At 41.4% G+C, this 17,477-nt stretch overlaps 5 protein-coding genes across 5 annotated transcripts; 1 reads left to right on the forward strand and 4 right to left on the reverse strand.

Annotated features, from left to right (window-relative positions):
• Positions 1 to 123: 123 nt before the first annotated feature.
• On the reverse strand, positions 124 to 2,093 carry LOC100883194 (major royal jelly protein 9-like). The gene is made up of 6 exons (XM_003708424.3): positions 1,752 to 2,093; positions 1,519 to 1,682; positions 1,190 to 1,405; positions 858 to 1,129; positions 656 to 788; positions 124 to 573 (listed from the first exon to the last, which is right to left on the reverse strand). Exons 1-6 carry the CDS (start codon positions 1,960 to 1,962, stop codon positions 364 to 366), a joined length of 1,206 nt encoding a protein of 401 aa, XP_003708472.2. The 5' UTR covers positions 1,963 to 2,093; the 3' UTR covers positions 124 to 363.
• Positions 2,094 to 2,495: 402 nt separating this feature from the next.
• Positions 2,496 to 6,336, reverse strand: Y-e3 (yellow-e3). Its single transcript, XM_003708460.3, has 6 exons — positions 6,027 to 6,336; positions 4,609 to 4,862; positions 4,307 to 4,485; positions 3,496 to 3,959; positions 3,162 to 3,405; positions 2,496 to 3,102 (listed from the first exon to the last, which is right to left on the reverse strand). The coding sequence occupies exons 2-6, from the start codon at positions 4,817 to 4,819 to the stop codon at positions 2,911 to 2,913; spliced, it is 1,290 nt and encodes a 429-aa protein (XP_003708508.3). The 5' UTR covers positions 4,820 to 4,862; positions 6,027 to 6,336; the 3' UTR covers positions 2,496 to 2,910.
• A 135-nt stretch (positions 6,337 to 6,471) lies between these two features.
• On the reverse strand, positions 6,472 to 9,210 carry LOC100877936 (dopaminechrome tautomerase). Its single transcript, XM_003708461.3, has 6 exons — positions 9,022 to 9,210; positions 7,926 to 8,412; positions 7,742 to 7,844; positions 7,574 to 7,662; positions 7,198 to 7,490; positions 6,472 to 7,112 (listed from the first exon to the last, which is right to left on the reverse strand). The coding sequence occupies exons 1-6, from the start codon at positions 9,024 to 9,026 to the stop codon at positions 6,860 to 6,862; spliced, it is 1,230 nt and encodes a 409-aa protein (XP_003708509.1). The 5' UTR covers positions 9,027 to 9,210; the 3' UTR covers positions 6,472 to 6,859.
• Positions 9,211 to 13,315: 4,105 nt separating this feature from the next.
• Positions 13,316 to 14,762, reverse strand: yellow-g2 (L-dopachrome tautomerase yellow-g2). Its single transcript, XM_003708462.3, has 3 exons — positions 14,470 to 14,762; positions 14,109 to 14,364; positions 13,316 to 13,970 (listed from the first exon to the last, which is right to left on the reverse strand). Exons 1-3 carry the CDS (start codon positions 14,718 to 14,720, stop codon positions 13,347 to 13,349), a joined length of 1,131 nt encoding a protein of 376 aa, XP_003708510.3. The 5' UTR covers positions 14,721 to 14,762; the 3' UTR covers positions 13,316 to 13,346.
• Positions 14,763 to 15,450: 688 nt separating this feature from the next.
• On the forward strand, positions 15,451 to 16,883 carry yellow-g (L-dopachrome tautomerase yellow-g). The gene is made up of 3 exons (XM_003708463.3): positions 15,451 to 16,024; positions 16,117 to 16,531; positions 16,597 to 16,883. Exons 1-3 carry the CDS (start codon positions 15,536 to 15,538, stop codon positions 16,827 to 16,829), a joined length of 1,137 nt encoding a protein of 378 aa, XP_003708511.2. The 5' UTR covers positions 15,451 to 15,535; the 3' UTR covers positions 16,830 to 16,883.
• Positions 16,884 to 17,477: the final 594 nt, after the last annotated feature.

The following is a 17,477-nucleotide window of genomic DNA, read 5'->3' on the forward strand; positions in this document are numbered from 1 at the left end:
TTGCTTAATCTTAACGTTTCGCTAATTTATTGATATTTTATAAGGTAGGCAGGAAAGTTTCGCTATACCATACATACATAATGCATACCGATTTAACAGGTGGTGATACAATAAATCTAATAATTTGCCAACGAATATAAATTTCTTTTATTTCATCTTATTCCTATATGTATAATATCATTTCCAGGGGTATCTTATGGAATTTATAACGATTTAAAAAAGTTCCAAGAAACTTGTCGCGTGTTCCGGTAAGTACGTAAATGTTGTAGCAGGTGCAAAGAAAGGAAGTCGCAGCCAACGGACGAGATAACTGTTCATCAGACCGATCGTCGAACACGGGTGGAAACTATTTAGGTTAGTATTCTAATATTTCGCCTGGCAAAGAGTACCCTCGATTAATCTGTTTACGTGTCCTGTCAATATTCGAAAATTCACTTCCTCGAAGTTCATAGTTCCTGTAGCTATTTTTTGATATCGGTTAGACAACGCCCACAATTCTTCCCGTCCACGACAATTCTTCACTTTCATGCCGCTGGTGAACTGTAGAGTCTGATCGTTAACGGCAACAAAATCCTGTAACCGAAGTAACAAATAATTCGATTGCTCCGACGAAAAAAAACCCTCCCGAATAAATGAAAATAGCTACGGTACTAACAAAGTTTTTCCTTTTAAGTAATTTCGATTCGTTCCAGCAACCGATCGACGTGCTATTTACCAGTCCGAAGAACAGAATTCCGCTACTGGACATGGCTTTAGCGCTCGCCTGGGTCGGTAAAATATGCTTATTCCTAAAACGTATGGAACATGAACGAACCGATTCGCGGGAAACGTTGCAGCGATCGAACCATTAAGCTTACTCCGAGAATCGATAATTCGAATGTCCTGGTGCGAAAACCGATCGAGTATGAAGTATATTCATATCGTAACTGGACATTGGACTGTAGTAAAGATTCTTCGTGAAAGGAGAGAAGGCCATTCCTACAGGGCCGTCTTTCAACGCGAAACTCTGTCCCTTGATCGTATAGTTTGTCGCTTTAGGATCGTAAACCACCGCTGCCGAAGTTAACCGTCGAAAAGCTAATCCATCGTACACTATTATACCGTAACCTTCGACGTCTGAGATGTACACCTGTACAAATTGATCGACAATTAGATCCTGACCACAAACGTATCGTCGACAGACACTTACCTTGGTTATTTCGCAGCGCTGACCGTAAGTTTCAACAATCGGCGTTATCAACAGGCCATTTCCCGTAGTAGAGTTCCTCGCGACCTTGTCAGGTATCGTGACTTTTTCCAGCAACCGCGAAGTCGGTAAATGGAAGGCGAGCAACTTTGCCGGACAAATTCTGTTCGAACCGATGATACCGTTGTCTATGACCCACAGTCTGTCGCACCTATCGATCTGAAAACATTGTGCACCCTGTCGATTAACGGTTCTAATTCGGAACATTAGAAACCCTTTAGACCGTAATCGAACAATTTCTTCGACGAGCAGTAAAATTAGGAAAAATTTACCGCGACTCTGTAAACGCTTATAATTCCGTCGCAAGTGTCGGTTTTCGTCCAACTCCAATTAGGGTACGGCAAGAGTAAAGGACCGCCATCGCCGACTTTCTTCGATACGACGTTCAAAGAGGAGGGTACACCTACGTCCCTGATCACGGTCACGAATGTTTTCTCTTAAAATCAAAATATTCCCATTTTCAAGGAGAAACGAGAAACGCCTGAGTCTGCGGAGCGTACGTTACCGTGCCATTGATCGACATCTATGGGAAAACAGTTACTGTGATTGTACTCGCCGGACTTAATGGCAGATTCTTTTTGTTCCTTGGTCGGGTACGAGTAATCGATATACTTCCATTCGCGAATCACTTTCATCGTATCTTTCTTCGAAAACGCGAGCGTATCGTCGAGAGAAATTCCACCGAAACATAATAGCGTCAACCACAATGTCCGCATATTTTATAGATGCTCTTTCTACTTTCTTTTCTTCTTATCGATCGAATACACTGTTTTTCACGCGAAGAACGCGAGCAGACGAATACGCGATGTGACCCGTACCGCGGCAATAAATACGACTAGCAACCTTCCGATTTCGAATATATACCATGACGATGCTAGCAATAAATAAGAGCAGATAAGCGTACGAGGAAAAAATGAAACATTTACCCTTTTGTGGGGACAGTCACCGGTGGAGTTTTCCAACGATTAATGTATCTAAAATGCGTCAGGTAATAGCCCGAAGAACGCTGATAATATTCTGGGACACGTACATATTATAAGCGAGATATTATATAACCGATATGTATTTGTGTATTCGAGTAGTGACGAATAACTGTAGGAACAATTACTCGCTGCGAGGATATTGTTTCGAAACTTTCTTTATTCGGAGTTTTCGGCTCCGAAACATTAGGAAATAGTATTGACATGCTGGCGCGTACTTTCGTACGAAGACGAGCGTTAAATTAGAAGGAAAGGTGAAAGAAACGAAGTAAAATATCAAAACATTTATTTACATCGACGAATATTTCAAGTATTCCTAACAAACACGACTCGCAGTGTCGTTTCAACGAATAAATTATAACACTCTACAATTACCGCTCTATTAAATAGCTGTTTAATAGGAACTCGGAGCTAATCGGCGAATAATATAGACTTAAAATTATTTCGTTAATAAATTATTGACGCGTAGCAATAAATAAATCGATCCACGGAGATACGGGCGAACATTTCGAAAATACGATTCAGCACCGCGAGCATAATTTCATTTCAATATTGAAAGTAGTCGGACTCACGAAACGAGCCGAAGTAATTTTTATTGGTTCTTTTAGGAAAAAACGAATACCAACGAGAATGCCAGAAATGTTGGTAATCGAAGTTAAAAAAGTGCTCGCGGTGCTGGAATATTCATTTGGAAAAGCGAAAAGCTTTACCCTCCATGGCAGTGACGTCGCATTTCGTACCGTGAACCAATTCGTTCACGAAACCAGCTTGAATTCGGAAATTGATCTCGTTCTTGTTCAACGAACCGCTCATGAATTTCTGGAAAGATGCCGAGAGGACCCACAATTCTTCTTTGCCTTTCTTCGAGCTAATTATCTGAATAACGAGAAGAGTAAATTAAAATACTTGGTTAAAAATCCGTATTATGATACTACCTTCAAACCCGACGGGAATTGCAACGTCTCCGAATCGACGATAAGTCTCTCGTTATTGCTGCCTCCAAAATTCGGATAATGTCTGCTGTTCCAACAACCGATCGCCAGTTCGGACATTAGACCAAAGAAAAGCACTCCGTGATCGTCCATGGCCTCGGCTGCCGATTGCGAAGATCGTTCCTGATCAAATGCAACGAATGACCTCGGCGCAGCCTCCGAATTCTCAGCGAACAGCGTGTAATTTCTATAAGAATGATTTCGAAGAAATTAGACTATTTTATTTTTTACTTTTTACTTTTTACTCGAGGAAATTTTACTCGTTAAAGAAATTTACCTGATCACAGAGGTAGGTACCCATGACTCGACTCTGCTGGCCAACGAATGAAAATAAAGAATCCTGTCGTTATTTCGTAGTGGACCCAACGCTAAACCGATGATGCCATCCATAAGATCGAACGTGTCATCCTTTATGTGGAATGTACCGTACGGTGGATAAGGATAGAACAGATTGTTGCCGATCTTCCAGGATCGCGAATTACGATAATCGTATACTATCAACGCGAATCCAGACACATCGGCGATGTAAGCAAACGTGTCTTTGCATTCGTGATCCGCGTTTCGAACATCGACTGCCACGGTAACGAATAGCGAGTCCGCTTTAAATTGATCAGGAGGAAACGTGTAACGAGCGAGCAACGTATTTTTCTTCAAAGAAAACACGTGTAATCGCGGTGGACAGATTCTTGTTTCTTCCAATACTCCCGTGTCGATCACCCACAAACGGTCGCACTGGTCTATCTAACAAAGGGTTGCCCTTCGTTAATATTTCTTTACCGATCATTTATATCGATAATTTAGATCGATAATAATCACGGGAATTCTCTCGTACCGTCACGGCTACTAGATTTAAACTTAACGATTAGTAATCGGAAATGCCCATAAAGACAATAATAATTCACGTTGGCTGTCAACGTTTATCGTCGAACCTCGCTTTTGTCGCTACGATAAATTGTTCGTCGATGATAAATAGCTGCCATTAGACGTATTCGACGAAATCGATGCTTTAACTTGGATAATTGACCGAAACCGTAATCGAACAAATTCTCGTAGATACATAAATTGGAAATAACCGATAGCTAATTTACCTGTATTCTGAAAACGCTGGTGAACATATCGCAGTTTCCTGCGACGTTGTACTCCCAGTTCGGAAATGGTGCAATTACGGGATTTCCGGCCGCTGACAACCGGTCGGTAACACTGCCCAAAGTGACCGGTACGCCTTTTTGAAATCTTGGAATCGTAACGAACACTTTCGAGTCCAAACCTTCGATAAACTAAGTTAACTTAAGTAATATTCTACATCGGACGTCGCGTCGATTATTTTCCGCCGTTACGGTAGTAGATCAACGCTCGTTCCGCGAGAAGTTAGAAACGACAACATAGCTACCTCCGTTATAGACGTCAACGTCGATAGGCACCCCGACACCGGCTACGTAACTTCCGCTCCGAATGGCTACTTCTTTTACGAATTCGTTCGGAAACAAAAATTCCAACGTCTTCCACGAGTAGATGGTCCTTAGGTTGATCTGTGCCATCGCACCGGCAATAAGCAACGATAAAATTGTCCAACAAACTCGTCTCATCTTTGCATTAAGCATCGATCGTTGATGCCGTTCTCGACTCGAACATTAATATTTTCACCTGTAATTTGTTAATTGCCTCTATAGAAAAAAACACTCCTCCGTAATTGTTTAAAACTAGAAACGTTGCGAGACGCTATCTCGGAACAGAATCTTGTCGTTGCGAAGCTTGTTTTTCAACTCGAACAATCTTATCTCTCTTTAGTCATCCTTTCAATAATTATATATTTTTTATCGCGCAAAAACTACGCCGAAAGTCCTCGCGCCGCGGTTCAAAAACTATCGACCGTCGAACGAGACTACCGAAAGCGAAGCCGAATAAAATATTCGCTTCTTTCCTACGTAACAAACTCTCGAGAACGCGATATTGAAATTTTCTCGCTGCGTCTCGAACGTGTCTCGAACGATTGCGCAACGTTTGCCAGCCATTCATATATTCGTATTTATCTGTCATTTTGTCTTCGTCGGCAAAAACATCTTCTACCATGAGCTATGAACAAACGATATTAACCGTTTCGGGCTATGTCGAAAAATCCCGGATAATCGAGTCGCTTTACAATTACGAGTCGAGAAACCATTAAGCGTCGACGACCGTTCGGCACAACTTAACACCGTTTGTTTTTGCACCTTGTTTTCTCCCGTTCGTGATATCATTTCTGTGTCGCTCGACTCTTTCTCTGTAAACTTTCACCGTCCCGGGGAAAACTCCGAGAAGTTTTATCCATTCACGAACCTCGATCATCGTAGGTCTTCCAGGAAACGCGCGATCGACCTCGAATCGTTAGACATTATCGTTCATACGAGTATGAATAAACTACTCGATAACCCCGATACGACTAATAAGTACAAATCGTGTCCCGATCACAAACTTTTTCCGAAATAATTCAACAGTTTAGGAATTTTTTGTGTGAGAGAGAGAACCTTGATTTTTTATCGACTTTGACAAACGTTCACTTTCAAAGGTTTTTGTAACCTCTCTGTGTCAGAGCTCTGGGAACTATCGGTTTCGTTCCTAACGGAAAATCGAAAACTTTAAATCTATGCTTCTATCGATTTGATATTTCGATCAAAGTTTAAATAATAAGTTGCCGACCTCGAAACAGGTTATTATCCTCGTTCCATCTTAGTAATCGTCTTACGTAATAATAATAACAATGTAGAGTATCTTGACTTCACCGTACAATGTTTTATAAGATTTTAAAGTATAAGTTGACGGTTTACTTACCTGTCAAGTATTCTGACCACGATCTTCTCGTTGATTCGAGATAAATGTCCCGCGATATCAAACTTTGATTCTGCTCACACGATTAAGGTACACTCAAAAGACGAAGCGCCAAGCGGAAAGTTGCTTTCCTCGCAGCGTCCGAGGACCGACTGATCGACTCGAGTCCGAAGAGATCAACGATGCTCGGGGAACAACGATTCCGGTTAATCGAGTCTTCCGCGAAATCGTCCAACAGACCAAGCAACATTCGTCGAATACCTCGATACCTTGGCCTTTTTCGCTCACGGTCATAATCGCTCGTAACGCTGATTAAACGAATCCGTTCACCGAACTCGAGTCTTTTCAACTTAAGCAGGAAATTAGGATAAGAGTGCGGCTATGTTACCGGTTATATAATTATCCTATCTGTAATAATTCGCCGGAGAAAATAATAACAGATAAATCGTTTGATTAAGAAACGCGTTTAATCTCAATTGTGTAATTCAATCTGTCTGTGCAACGCTTATCTAATAAAGATGCATAAATCTATTTGAGCGAATGACCCCGGATTCGATCGATTTACATATAGTATACACGCGATTCGGAGAATTTTCTTCGTGTTTCGAATGCATAGAATCTGGACGATTCGTAGGTATCAGGTACGCTTAGAATTTAGGAGAACCGATAAGAAAATTATCCTTCCAGGTGTATAAACTTTCAATTACCGGGACCGACAGCTATCTAGTTGAGCGTGAACATTTTCAAGTTGATCCAGTTCGAAATTACGAGAAACGTAAACGATGCCCGAATGAAATGTTTAAGCTGAAAAGTTAACCGCTATCGACGACGACCAATTACAATCCTAAAGTATTGTTATAATACTGTAACGGGAAGGGTGGCTGAGTGTACGAATTAAGAATCGCGTGTTTCAGCGAATATTGTTCGGGCATTAGTCTCATGATTCGTATGTTGACGTCGCGTACGTTCACCTCCTTTCGGAAGAATTTTTGGAACCTGCTGCTCAACAACCAAAAGTTGCCATTGTCGTGATCGGCCCATCGAATTTCGGCCACGAATTGTAATTTCTCCGGGTTGTATGCCACGATCCTGAAACAGAAACATTTTCCTCGACATTTTCTTCCCGGCTCCACGCCGTGGCTATACCGAATGAACTACTGCAAACGGATGATACCTTTGCCGATTGGTTTGCGGATGCCAGGCAGCGATCGCCAGTTCCGTTAACGGCGAAAATAGGATGGTATCGTCACGAGGATCAACGGCCAATGCGAGACCTTGACTAGACTTTTTGCCAATCAGGGTCACCGGTAATTGTTCCCCAAACGCCGGAGGACCAGCTTGGAGCGCCGTGGTCGGTACACTGAATAGACGATCCGTTGCCAAAGGTTGATAATAAACCAGTCCGAGTTTCGCGGAAAAAGCTAAACCCACCACGCCATCGAGTAGCTCGAACGTGTCGCTACCGATCTGAAAAAGAGCTCGACTTTAGATCGATTATATCCGCTTTCGTCGCGATAACATTTCGCGTAACCGCGACGAAGCAGCATTACCCTGTACGTCGAGAAATCTGGATGCGGATACATAGAAGCATGCACGATGCGCCAACTTCTATCGGTAGCTCCGTCGAACACTAATAAACCTGAAGAAGAACATCGATAGATGTAATTAAAGGAGGGAAATTGATAATTACTGTAAGAAAAGAATTTGTAAACGCGAACCAGGCCCTGCCGTATCGCTTATGTAAAGGAACACGTTGTCACAAGTCGTAGCCGAAACGTCGTCTATAATCAGGTTCGTCAGCAAGGTGTTGGGCCTCAGGACCTGAAAACGCAAACATTTCTCTTATCCAATACGAAGCATTAGATAAACTGTTATCTAAAACGGAAGCGTATCGAAACTCACCTCCCGCGGAAACGTGTACTGCCGCACCAGTTGATCGGTTTGTAGGTCAAACACCATTATTTTCGGCGGACAAACGGGCATAAAGTCATCGATCGACGTCATTATTCCGCTATCGATCACCCATAGTCTGTTACACCTATCTATCCTCGATCTGTAGACAGAGATCAACTTGGAACAATTCAAATCCCCTTTTCCGGCGCTGTGCCAATCCCATGATGGATACGCTCGAAGCTGCGGACTGCTTTCTACGGGAAGATTCCTCGGAATATAGTTCAAGGTCGATGGTACGCCGGCTCTTAACCTTGGAACGCTGATAAAAATCCTGTCCCAGCCAATCTCGATTCCAGTCGGCACCACGTTCTCGGGACGATATCGATTTAAAAATTCTCCGTCGTACGGCAGCGCGAAGTCCATCAGGGGCCATTGCGCTATCGTTTGCAACACCTCCGCGGATGATAATCCTGCCAGAAGGATCACGAGTACGATCCTGCGACGAAAGTTTCAAACTTTTATCAGGATTTCAGTCGGTGATTCGAGTTTCCATCGACCGATTAAAAATAATCGGTATTTCGATTACAGTATTCTTACGACGTTTCGGTATTTCGAACTACCATTACTAACTATCGATCGTATTCTTCTATAAAAATTCTTCTATATAAAATGCTTCGTATACTTTCGCTTCATTATTATTTACGATGCTACTAGAAGGTATTCGAAGAATTTTTTTACGGCGCTAAACACGGATACTATAGAAACATTGTTCGATAAGAAAATCGAACAAAAGGAAACGAATGTTACACCGTCGTTAGAAAAATTCCCTCGAACTTGATCTTAAATCCATCGAACGTTTCCGCCTTGGCGACGAATAAATTACAAGAATTATGCAAACTCGCGTGTAACACGATCTCGAAGTCAAAGTCCTTATAAAACGAACATGTACATATTACAAAGAATCATTGAAGTTTTTTAATAGAACGTCTACGTACATGCACGTATACGATACGTACACGTATCGTGTTTATCCTTTAAAAATTAATTAAAAAGAAAAATGCGAGGAAATTTGAAAAAAATTGAAAATAAAGAAAAGAGCACTAACCTCATTATGTAGGAAAAAACGAGTCTGAGATGGTTCTTAACGAAAAGTCGAATAGAAAATCGTACGTAATCGAGATAAAGGTGCAAGCTCCGTTCAGAGAGCGTGTATCAAGTCCCGCTGTCTGAGCACCGACTGGTCTAATTTCCTTACATCGGTCAGATCCTGAGCCTGGCCGTCTGGGAGACAGAAGCCGACCACAACGCACAAATGTACACATTGTGTAATCGTACCCATACGCCATCGATCCTCCACACCCGTGAGACCGTGTGGGTGCGATTTCGAGAAAAGGTTACGATCGATCGTGGCATTGAACGATTCGAGAGAAACTGTTTCCATCTCGTACGAATGGCTATTATTCACGCGAGATTTCATCGTATATTCGCGTTCGCGTTAACTCCGCTAATTGAACACAAAACACGCCAGTATTATACGCTCGATTTTCGACATCGATATTTCGAACGCTGCTATCTATTACCTATATATCAAAATTTTAATTACCTCATGCATCGCTTTTTCTTTCCTTTTGTGATCCAATCACTCTATTAGGCGTCTTTCTCTATTAGATGTTTATTGTCATTTTTCTAGCCTAGTCTCGGGGAGATATACTTCCGATAGGTCGTTACAGAGCCTTGGATAATCAGAAAAGTTGTATAACAAAGATGTCTCGGAATCAGAATTTTCACTGGAAAACCTTGAATTTCAAATCGACGGAGAAAAAAGAAACGCGATGCCTTTAATTAGAATCGCGTGTCAAAAAGTGAATTTTTTATTTGTCAAGCGACAAACAGCTGTGTATAATAACGAGATTTCGTTACTTCCGTTCTTCCGTGGGAGTGGCAGCGACTCCCATAGACACGGTAATTCTCATGATATATCGACTTGCGTAAGCCTAAAATGCTTCATTCTTCGCTACGGCACTGTTCCGTTCAAAATTATTTACGCGATATCGAAATTTTCTAACGCAGCTGATATTAAGCGACTTAAGTGGAAACATTCTAATGGATCGAAGGTCACAAGTTTTGCCGCAAGATTCTTATAGTTTTTAAACTGACAATCCGTGCATGAAACGACTACTTCGCAAAATCTAATATCAATATATGGCTAATGAGAATAAAGAAAAGTCGTGCAATCGTGTCACGAATACGTGATTATCGATGAGAATAATGTTAAGAACAAACGATACGTAACCGGTATGCGAAAGAAAATGGCAGTTGTACGAACCGAACTGTTGGTAAATGTTATGTGGAAGTCCTTGATACGTAAGCCCCGATCGAAAGTCCCCGGAACTATATGTAGACCGCGCCCATTGCTATGGATACCAGCTACGTTTTTGGACATTGTTAGATAATCGTGACAATTAAAAAATCATTGCTGCTTTCGCGAGCGCGAAACAACCGTGATCAAACGTACGTTTAAAAGTTCACTGCTACTTCATTTTCCTTCGATAATCATATACCACTTTCAGAATACTTCCTACCACGGCTTAATAATCGATTCAGAAATACCTAGCACATATTTCGCGCAGTCAAGTAAGCAGAAACACCATTTCTGATCCTGTTATTATTTTATTATTGTATTATTGTATTATGAAAAATCTTTTGCAACATCTGTTCTTGCCTAGAAAGCTGACGATCGGTTGACGCCCCCAACGATCGATGCACATGTCCGATTGGCCAGCGAAGTGCTACCGAAAAAATAATAAAATATTAATAAAATATGAAAATAATAAAAGAAACATTTCGAATGAAATTGATATTGTCGGTGGATGGGAATTTATCGTTAAAAGAACGGAGAGAATTTTAGCGAAATTTAAACGAAACTGTTAAATCATCGGTAGGGGAAGAACAACGTAATCGAAAATTGCTGTTACGTGACCCGACAAGAAAACTTTTCTATATTTCGATTATTTGGACGGCTAAGAAAAACTGCATAGATACCGTTAAACGTGGTTCGACTGCGAAACTGTTAAGAAGACTTACGTAAAGTCATTCGACGAGTGTCGATGTGTTTTCATGCCGAATTGATTTTTTCTTGTGCGTGGAACGGCGCCGCGCTATATCGTTGCGTACATGTCCGGCTTGGAAAGCTAGCAACGTAACCGCTCAACCGCTAGACATTGTCGTACATGGTGTTCAAGAAGTAATCACCGCTGTCGCATCTCCGAAAGCTAATCTAACCCTAAAAAAATCTACGAAAGCAATAGGAATACGTCCGTTCTTGCGGGTTCTTCCGTTACAGACATTTCTATATCCCTAGACGTACTTTCACGTTAGCTTGGATTTTGTTCAGGTTTCAAATTACATCCATTTAAGTTACACACTGACCGATGCATAAAATTATAGTATAGAAACGAATAATTTGTCTATTTATTAGAAAAAGGAATAACAACTAGAACGGTTGGCATCGAAAATCATATTTATTCGTAGCTCCGAATATCTCGCCGAGAGAAAAAACTTGCTTCCCGTGCTCGTCCCGGCGTTACCGTCCAATTACCGTATAATTCGCAGCAAAAAACTGCGTATAATTGCCGTGTAACGGATCGTTTCGTTAATTCGAGAGAAAAAAGAAGACACGCGGCTAGACGGTTTATCGTGAAAAGTTTCAAAGATCGATCGATCGTTATCGTTATCGGAGAACAATTGTAATTGACATAACATTATCGACCGGCGTGTTAAAGTTAGATCCGACGGTTGACGGTACAAAGTGGCTACACGAATAATCGCATGGTCAAAAATCGAGGGTCAACCTCGATAAGTTTGCACGCACGGTTCTCTGCGATTTATCAGATTGTTCGAAAGGAACGTTTAGCAGGGGTTTAACAAACTCCTCGAACAACCATTCGTGTAAATCTACTCGTACCAAAGATGCTCACAGTGATTATACTATACGTATACGACTATGTATAAATAAGTGTAAGAGAATATTCAGCGTTAACGTTTAAACTTTTTTTCACGTTCGAAGCGATGGATTCGATTAACTTTCCGTGCAGGAAAAAAATGATCAACGCGAATAGACAATCATGTTAGAGGTAGATTTTCGCGTAAGAACTATCGAGCGTATAAAAGGGAAACGTTGAATTCCGATAGCATTAATTAATCACCGAATCTATAAATCGTGTTACGCGTACGCGCGAACATTCCGTTTTATCGGAACGAATACGTACGTCTTAGACTATAAACTCTAAATAATTAATCTAGAAGGAAACAGAATAAGTAACTTAGTATACGAAGAAATATGTTTTGCAAAATGTCATCCATGCGCATCGGGTTTAATCGCTAGCGTAACAATATATATCGTCGAACTTTCACTGATCGAAATCGCGTCGAATCAGGAACCAAATTCGATACTGAATATCAATTTTCATAGAAAGCTCGTAGAATACGTGGCAACGATGATACCGATAAAAAAAATTCTGTTCGCGTTATAACAATCGGGAAGAGAAATCAAAGTTTGTGTAATTCGATGCACATAATGAAAATGAAAAACAATAAAAAAGTAAAGGAACACTGTAATATAGGTATACATATATGTACATCTATGTGTACTTCGATCGTTGTTCAGCTTCAAATTAGTATCATTACCTCGAGGTATACGATTACGAGCTAACCTAACCCGCATTAAACATAATAGGACATTATTTAGTAAGGAATGTATTCTACCTCCGATCTTTCTTACACCTCCGACTCAATTTTATGCCAATCTACCTTCGTACCGACCTAACCTGCATACTTCTACTTAACATTACCGAGACTCGACATAACTGTATCTTATACCCCGATATAATCAAACTTTTAATATAATTTCATTTAATCTAATTTAACGGCAATCTGTATGTCGAATAACGTATATTCGAATAAAATGACATTTTGATAGTTCGTTTACGTAACAACTAGCAACCACTATTACACGCTATTGTATGTTGAAACTGTTTTGAAACCGCTTCAGGACAGCCTCAATCTTGATCGAATAGGTCACCGCGCCGAACGTGGAGATTGTAGGAGAGAAAGGTTTCATTTTTTCGCTAAAGTTCTTCTGTTCCGTTACATTGGCAGTGCAGGATATACGGCCGACATCGCGAAACGATTTGCATCGAAATCTACAAACACCGACTAACGCTGCCCATTAATTACCTGATATCTGTCTCTACCGATTTTCAGTTACGCCAACTACCCAACTTGATTGACCCTAGTCATTTTAAAGAATAAAGCCCAATAAAGAATAAGGGCTTTACCTTGATCTCGTAAATGGTCAAAAACGAGTAAATGAGAAAGGAACAAATAAAAATGTCTATGCGTTTAAACAGAATAAGATTCAATTGATCGAAATTACATGAGATTGAGAGCTTGATTAGAACCGCATCCGACAGTGTTTTGCATATAATCGGGGAAATTCGACTCCAGCACTCGCATCCTTCCTCTTTTATAATCAGCGACCACGTGAGTAGCTAAGAAACACTCGGCACTGCTATAAACCAGTTGGAAACACTGTTCGTTGAATCGAGCAGTCGCGTCCCATCTATAGATATCCGATTCGCCCTCGTACCGGAAGAAGAGGGCGCTTCCGTTGTCCGTGCCCAAGAAAATCATTTTTTTCGGCTTTAGTCCAAGATCATGGATTCTTCCATTAGCGGAACCATTACGAAGATGTTCGGTTCGTACAGAGAACATCCGACTGCCGCTTAGATAGGTGAACACCAAACAGGTGCTACCGTCCGAACGTCTGAGAAGGGCGAGATACAAAACGTCTCTTCGAGTGCAGCCTATGGTAACAGCTTGAGGTAAAACGACTCGGTATCCACGACCCGAAGTGACGTCGTACACCAAGATTGCTCTCGACGCTGCGTCCGATACATAGACGAACACTCTACCGTCTGGGCTGTAGTCGGCTACCAGGTATTGTAGGCGGGACGTAGACGTAGTTAAACCGGTCAGCTCCACTGTTTTTACCAACTGCGTGAAACACGACGATTTGAACGTTTACACAATTACGCGTAATAACGTATAGCCTACATACATAGGGCTATTAGACGAAACCTCAAATAATAATTAGTGCTACTCGTTCTAATGAAAAATGAAAAATCTACTTACCTTTCCAGTGCCAATGTTAATAGCGAGAACCTTTGGTGGACAGTTGCGCACAGGTTGGTCCAAGGTGTTCACCACTCCTGTATCCAGGACCCAGAGAATATTCTGCGGATCCAAATACAGATCGACGACATTTTGTAAGGCGGTGCATGTACCTTCTTCTTGAAGGGACCAGCAAGGATAAGGTACCAGAGTAGCCTCGCAATTTTCTTCGTCCTTCTGAATTTTCGCCAAAGTTGCTGGTACTCCTTGCTTATACCTGAATCGAAATCGAAAATCAATTAAATATCCACGCATCGAGTTTATCTGCTCGTTCAACAATATCGAGTTAAATTAATTTATGTTATTATTTTCTTTGTTGTACCTAGGTAAAGCTACAACGGCGTCATCGTTATAAATCACAGCTCTCGTGGCTATTACGTTTTTAGAGACGTATCGCCCGCTACTTTTGAACATGTTCTTCGTGGTAGGACACGGCCACTGGAAACTACCCGCTGTCCATTGCACATTGCCAGTCAGAGACGTTTTATCGGTCGTTGCTACAACCACGACAACCACAACGAACAAATTTGCTATCACGCCGCACGAGGAGAGAAATTTTTCTGCGAAAAACATGTTGGAGAAATCTCCCGAACTCGTCTCGAGTGAAAATTCTTCGAGATTACGCCAGTTATATACGTGGTCGCTGCGTGTTACGAAATCTACACGTTTATCAAAATATTTAATGTCGAGAACGAAAAGGTTTTTCATTCCTACACGTTCTGTTATTCGTTACAGACGTTTTATATAATATATTTCGATGCCTGGCGATTCATTGAAAGGATAACGATTTTCGAGATTTCTACATTTCTACATTTAAACATTTCCGAAAGAGATGGCCTATTATAGTTCTCGATTTACTATACTATTTCAATATACTATTTCAACCGGCCAAAAAATCATAAATTCAATATGTTTCAACGCTTCCGTGTATCACCATATAAAATACTTTATATATAGATATTTTAGCATATAGAAGGTTTCGCGAGACGAAAATTTCGTTTTCTCCCTGGAAGCGTACCGTGTTCATTATCACATTATTGATCTATAGGTAGACTAAATTTATTCGGTACTTTAATAGAATCGGTTTATGCTTTATCCCCGATAAACAATCTAGAACGATGGTTCTCGATTTGCCGAAACGTTTAATAAACGTTGGAGCAGGAAGTACTTCCTTGTTGACCGAAAAATCTCGTGTAACCTCGACCGGACGTGAAAAATGTTGCGACAGAAGGAAGAATACGATGCTTCGTAAACATAGGAAGTTAACCATTGAATTATTTTCATCTGACGTGTACATATATATCGGAGAGTTCGTAGCCACGGCAAATTAGTAAGCGAGATTCGCTTATCGATCCCGCGACATTCTTTGATCCACGGTAAACAACAGGATGAAGAGGTTTCTATATATCGTCCTGTGTCTAACGCTGATCGTAAAAAATTCGCTACTGACCCACAGCGATCTAGCGTTGTCGCGATCGTTGATACTCTCAGGGCAGAGCTTAGACTGGCCTTGTCAAAGTACGAAAAACATTTACGAAACCAGTGGACGATACATCGCTAGAAACGTGATTGCCACCAGAGCACAAGTGTACAAGGACGAGGCTATCCTGGCTCTGCCACGTTACAAACCGGGTGTACCCTTCACTCTAGGTGTTATATCCTTGCAATCGAGCGATTGTGCACCGAAGGTAGCTCCTTTCCCTTGTTGGGCGATCCAGGAAGAAGGAAACTGTCAGGCATTGCAGAGTGCCGTCGACATTGTCCTAGATATGCAAGACATCCTTTGGGTTCTCGATGTCGGTATCGTCAACACTCTCGAACAGCCTGTAAGAAGATGCCCTCCTAAAGTCGTCGGCATAAACGCCAGCAGCGGCAAGGTACGTTGCGATTCACTAAATTTATCGAGTTCGACGTAAATCCCTGATTTACGCAGAAATTCGAAATCTAACGGTGAGACGCGCGATTTCAGGTAGTAAAAGTAATCGACTTGAGTACGTTGGTTGACGCGTATTCCCGTCTACAATACATGGTCGTCGACTATGCAACCGATGGCCAGGTGTACGTGTACGTTTCTGACGCTGGTACCAGAGCCATCGTCGTCTACAACGTGACAGCTGACACCGGATATCGCGTGATTCTTCCTAGTGCCGTCGCTTCCGGCATGGAGAAACCGGACGCGTTGTACATGGCGTTAGTGAGAAGAAGCTGCGGCACCCAGGTCCTTTATTTCACTTACCTAGGCTCCAACAGGATGTTCGCGATCAAGACTAGCAATTTGAGAACCGGAAATGCCAATGGATCCATAGTGGACATTGGCGGAAAGAAAAAGAAAATCGTGCTACTAGGTACCGACAATGGAGCAGCCATCTTCTTTCGAATAAAAGGTAAGATTTTAGAATAAAAGGTTCGAACATTTTCGATCGACGGATCCAATTCGTTTGTTTTACAGGCGATTCGAATATCTACATGTGGAACACGGAGACTCCTTTCGTTTCGGAAAATTTCCTATTGGTACAGAAAGCTGGTGATTGTAGATTGCCAACCGGGGTTATTCCAGGCTATAAAGGGCTCATGTGGGTGATTGAGAGCAACTTCCAGGACTACATCGATAACGCAGTCAGTTGTTCAGGTGCGTCGGTGTCGCTGCACCCTCTGATCAATACCTGCGACGATCAGTATTGAATAAAGAACCTGCAATAAAACTGAACCGCTTAATCGGTTCCAAATTCTCAACAATTGTTACCCTTTCGAATTTTTATACTAAAGTAACCCGTTTAGTTTACTTGATTAATCACGTCGATAGGAATGTCCTTTGAACGGGGACGCAACGCTCGAAAGGTTAACGTTATCGTATAAACTTTGATCGTATGTCGGCTATGGGAAGTCAGTTCAACCCGCGTCTGGACAAATATGAACCAGTGTTAGATGTAGTAAACCTTCAACGATTACCGCGCTCGTTGATTGAAATTAGACGTACTAGATTATTATGAAAGGAACACAGCTACCGGCAATAATGTTAACGGTAACATTGGCACCGGTAACGCTATCTAAATCCGATCTTAATCTTAATATCTAATACGCGATAGTTCCCGTACCAATAGCAATGTCAATATTAATATTAACTATATAGGAGGAAACCAGTAGATGAAATAAAATAGCGAAAACTATCTATTAACATCCTATTAACGAATAAAGAGAACGATCCAAGTACTTTCGCAACTATTACTTTGCGTGCACGCGAGAGTTCGTTAATGTTCATAAATCGTCCATGTCAATTTTTTTTCTCGATAATGCTCGAACGGTAACAAGCCTTATATAATTACATACCTC

This window comes from Megachile rotundata, chromosome 3 (genome assembly GCF_050947335.1).
Source record: "Megachile rotundata isolate GNS110a chromosome 3, iyMegRotu1, whole genome shotgun sequence".
In the NCBI taxonomy this organism is placed as follows: domain Eukaryota; kingdom Metazoa; phylum Arthropoda; class Insecta; order Hymenoptera; family Megachilidae; genus Megachile; species Megachile rotundata.